The 3652-nt window shown below is 59.5% G+C and overlaps 1 protein-coding gene across 1 annotated transcript in view; it reads right to left on the bottom strand.

Annotated features, from left to right (window-relative positions):
- CUNH8orf76 (chromosome unknown C8orf76 homolog) overlaps window positions 1-166 on the bottom strand; it is a 5880-nt gene extending 5714 nt beyond the window's left edge. The window contains exon 1 of the mRNA XM_026039498.1: window positions 50-166. Within this exon, the coding sequence (XP_025895283.1) occupies window positions 50-166 (117 nt within the window). The remainder of the gene's footprint in view (window positions 1-49) is intronic.
- Window positions 167-3652: the final 3486 nt, after the last annotated feature.

Consider the following 3652-nt stretch of genomic DNA (forward strand, 5'->3'; position numbering starts at 1 on the left):
GCCCCGGCCCGGTACCGGTTCCGGCCCCGCTACCGGCGCCGCTCCTCACCCGCGGCTCGCAGCGCTTGGCGCTGTACGGCGGCTCCCCGGCGCCGCCGCCCGCGCCCCTCGCCCTGCTCGGCGCGAACACCGAGTCCTCGAACTCGCAGCCGAGCGGCAGCTCCATGACGGCCCGCGGCCCGGGCGCACCATAGAGTGCCGCCCAGAGCGGCCCCGCGCCGGGGCTAGCGCGCCCCCTGCTGGGCCGCCGCGCTGGCCGGGAGCGGAGGCACCGAGCTGGGGGGCGGCGCTGGCAGCGCCATGTTGGGTGAGGGCGGCGCCATGTTGGGTGAGGGTAGCGCCGTGAGGGGGCAGCGTTGGCAGCGCCATGTTGGGTGAGGGCAGCGCCGTTGGGGGGGAGGCAGCGTTGGCAGCGCCATGTTGGGTGAGGGCAGCGCCGTGAGGGAGGCAGCGTTGGCAGCGCCATGTTGGGTGAGGGCAGCGCCGTGAGGGAGGCGATGCTGAGGGTGTCCGTTCGCCCGCGCTGCCGCCGACCGGGCACGTGGGGCCGATCCGAGGGCTCCCTCGGGCTCCCGGGCCTGCCGCGTGGTCGGCGGCACCGAGCTGTGGCTGTGTCCGTGGCCGTTCCCTGCCTCGCGCCGGTGCCCCACGCTCAGCGTGGGTTACGCTCCGCTTTGCAGGGGCTCCCGTCTGGAACGGGCTGCTGGGCACCCCTGGCTGCCGTGCGGATGGAGGGAGGGTCAGCGGAAGAAGGGAGGGATGAATTTGCCTCGGTSGGAGCTCTCCTTGCGCGGGGTTTTGAAAGACTTTCTGTCAGGAGGATTTTTTTCCCTCTCTTTCCGACGGGCTACGTGCTGACAATGCTTTTCCCTGCCAGCATCACTGTGACTACCCGTGGTCTCAGCTGACGTAAATCCCTGGAGTGGAACCCCAAGCTGCAGCCGGTAGATTGGCTCAGAAGAGGGGATGGGGCTGCTTTTGGCCYTGGTAAATAAAGGCTGCCGAGCTCCCCTCCTCGGGGAGGCCGGGCACGAAGGAGACGCTGCGACGGATCCAAGCTGCGTGCCTGGKGCTCCTGGGGCGCATCCGGAGCAGCCTGGATGCGCTGCCGTGGCAGACAACCCCGAGGATGGTGATCCAGGCTGCAGACGCTCCATTTTGCAGAGCGGGGAATGACCGTGGTAAAGGAGAGGAGAGAAGCCCTTCCCGGCACCGTGTGCGGGCCCGGCTGCTTCTCCCAGCAGTGCTTGAGCTGTAAGGACCAGGCAGGAGATYGTAGTCCAACCCCCTGCTCCAGCAGGGACACCCAGAGCACGGGGCACAGGGCGGCATCCAGGCGGGTTAGGAGACCTCCAGAGAAGGAGACTCCACAAACTCCCTGGGCCGCCTGTGCCAGGGCTCTGGCACCCTCACGGGAAAGAAGTTCCTCCTCTCTCACATGCAGATGCAACTGCCTGCGTTTCAACTTGTACCCATTGCCCCTTGTCTGTCACTGGCCACCACTGAGAAGAGCTTGGTCCCTTCCTCCCTACATTCACCCTTCAGGTATTTATACACACCGATCAGATGCCCTCTCAACCTTCTCTTCTCCAGGCTAAACAGGCCCAGCTCACTCAGTCTCTCCTAATACGAGAGATGTTCCAGTCCCTCAATCATCTTTGTTGCCTTTCGCTGGACCCTCTCTAGAAGCTCAAACAAACAGAGGAACTCAAATGGCTTCTGACTCCTGAAGGGAAAAACCCACAGCGCTGCCCCAGGGTGAGGAAAGCAGATCCCTGGGACAGGGATATATTCCTTGTGTTCCCTGGGACACGGAGGAGGACACGTTCCTCCAAAAGACAACGCATTGGCCTGATTACCTTAAAACATCTCAAGCTGATCAAGCCCTTTGTGATTCATGGCCACACTCCTTCCCCGTCGTGGCCTCACAAAACCCAGGACCCTGTTGTCACCAGGAGGCTGCAGGGAACACGGACACGCTCAGCTGCTAATTTCCCTTTCCTCTCTTTCCTCCCCACGCGTCCCAGAAGCTGCAGCCTCACATGAGCGGCTGCTCCTGMAGGACATCATGGAAGCGGCTGGGTTTGGAACCGAGCTGCCTTCCCATGGGATCGCTGTCCTGGAGGAGCAGAGCAGGATGAATCCAAACAACTGGGGAAAAAATAAAAAGAGAAAAATTTCTCCAAAAAGAAATGGAGAAATAGATCCAGAATTCCCTAGAACGACCCTCACAGCCTGTGGTCTTCTCAGTCTCGGTGTCTTTTTCCATATGGAGACTGACAGGGGGGCTGCTTTGCAAGGGAAACAAACTTGGGTTTTTTKGGGGGGGAAACTTTGGTTTCCCAGGCAGCTCCTGATCCAGTGGGAACTGCTATGGAATGTAGCTCTCCTGGCTGCAGGCTTGCAAGGGCGATGGGAGCACAGAACGCAGGAGGGGCCCTGGCTCAAGACGAGTTTCGCTTCCAGTGACTTGGCGCAGGGGGAATAGAGCAGAGTGAAACGCACGTGTTGGCGAGCGCCGCTGTGAGCAGTGCGGCCGGCGGGACGCCGCCGGCTCCTCCAGGCGGGAATGGGAACGGGAGCGGGGCCGCCGGCGCTCACGGTGCCGTCTCCTCCATCGCAGGACACGTCAGGCACCACAGGCGCCTCCGCAGGGCCCCTTCCCCGCGGGTCCCTCCGCGCAGCTCTCGCTCCGGTGCTGGAGCTCAGTTAGGAAACTGCAAATCACTGAGAAGGAGAATTACTGCCAAACACTGACCTTTATTTTCGCCCAAAGAAACAAATCGGCTACGCGAGACAATTTCTCTCCCTTTTCCTGTCTTTTTTCTCTCTCTTATCAAATAAATATTTAAAAATAATAAACCTGGGCTCGGCACCGAGCCTGTAAGGAAGCACACACGGGAAAGGAATTATTCACAGTACTAACAGTTCAACATTATTGCAGTAGAAACATATAAATATATTCCAAAGTGAAGCGTATAAATGTATTCAAAGGTTTCATTTTACAAGATTGGAAGTGCAACAAGTCCTTTAACAACCCCAAAACGTTAGAAGCCGCTGAGGCCGCCGCCAGCAGGGTTTCAAAGCCGAGCAAACCCGCAGCGAGCAGTTTAGCCCCACTCAGGAGATCAGTGCACGGCGTAAAAAAAATAAAGAAAAATAAGGCAGCGCACAGAGCGGCTCCGTATTTTCAGTCATTAAAAATGGCATTGGATGCTCRTATGAAAATGAAGGGAAGGTGGAAGGGGCAGGGAAGGGAGGACTCGGAGAGGGGAAGCAGCCCACAAGCCAGCTGGGAGAAACACTGAGTCGCAGCACTCCAGAATCACRGATAAAGCACCAAATAGAAAAGGTAACTGTGTGAAAATGCCAAATCCGGCGCTTCTCAGCATCCCCCATCGGCTGGCAGCTCCTTAGGTAACGATTTTTCTGTTTTCTTTGCTGAACTGAGTACAAGGGGCGAAGACCAGGCCTAGCCCCGGCCGTGGGCGCTGGTCCGCGCCCGTAGCTCGCGCTGCTCTCACGCTCTGCTTTGTTTTTGATCACGTAAGGCGGAGGGGAGAAGGGGCCACGTGCAGGTACAGGCGTTTTTCTGGTGCAGGGAGCCCGGCAGCGGTGCCCGGGGGGACGTGGGGCTCCGTGCAGGCCTTGG

The sequence above is a fragment of the Nothoprocta perdicaria genome, unplaced genomic scaffold (genome assembly GCF_003342845.1).
Source record: "Nothoprocta perdicaria isolate Ctin4 unplaced genomic scaffold, notPer1 scaffold_230, whole genome shotgun sequence".
In the NCBI taxonomy this organism is placed as follows: Eukaryota; Metazoa; Chordata; class Aves; order Tinamiformes; family Tinamidae; genus Nothoprocta; species Nothoprocta perdicaria.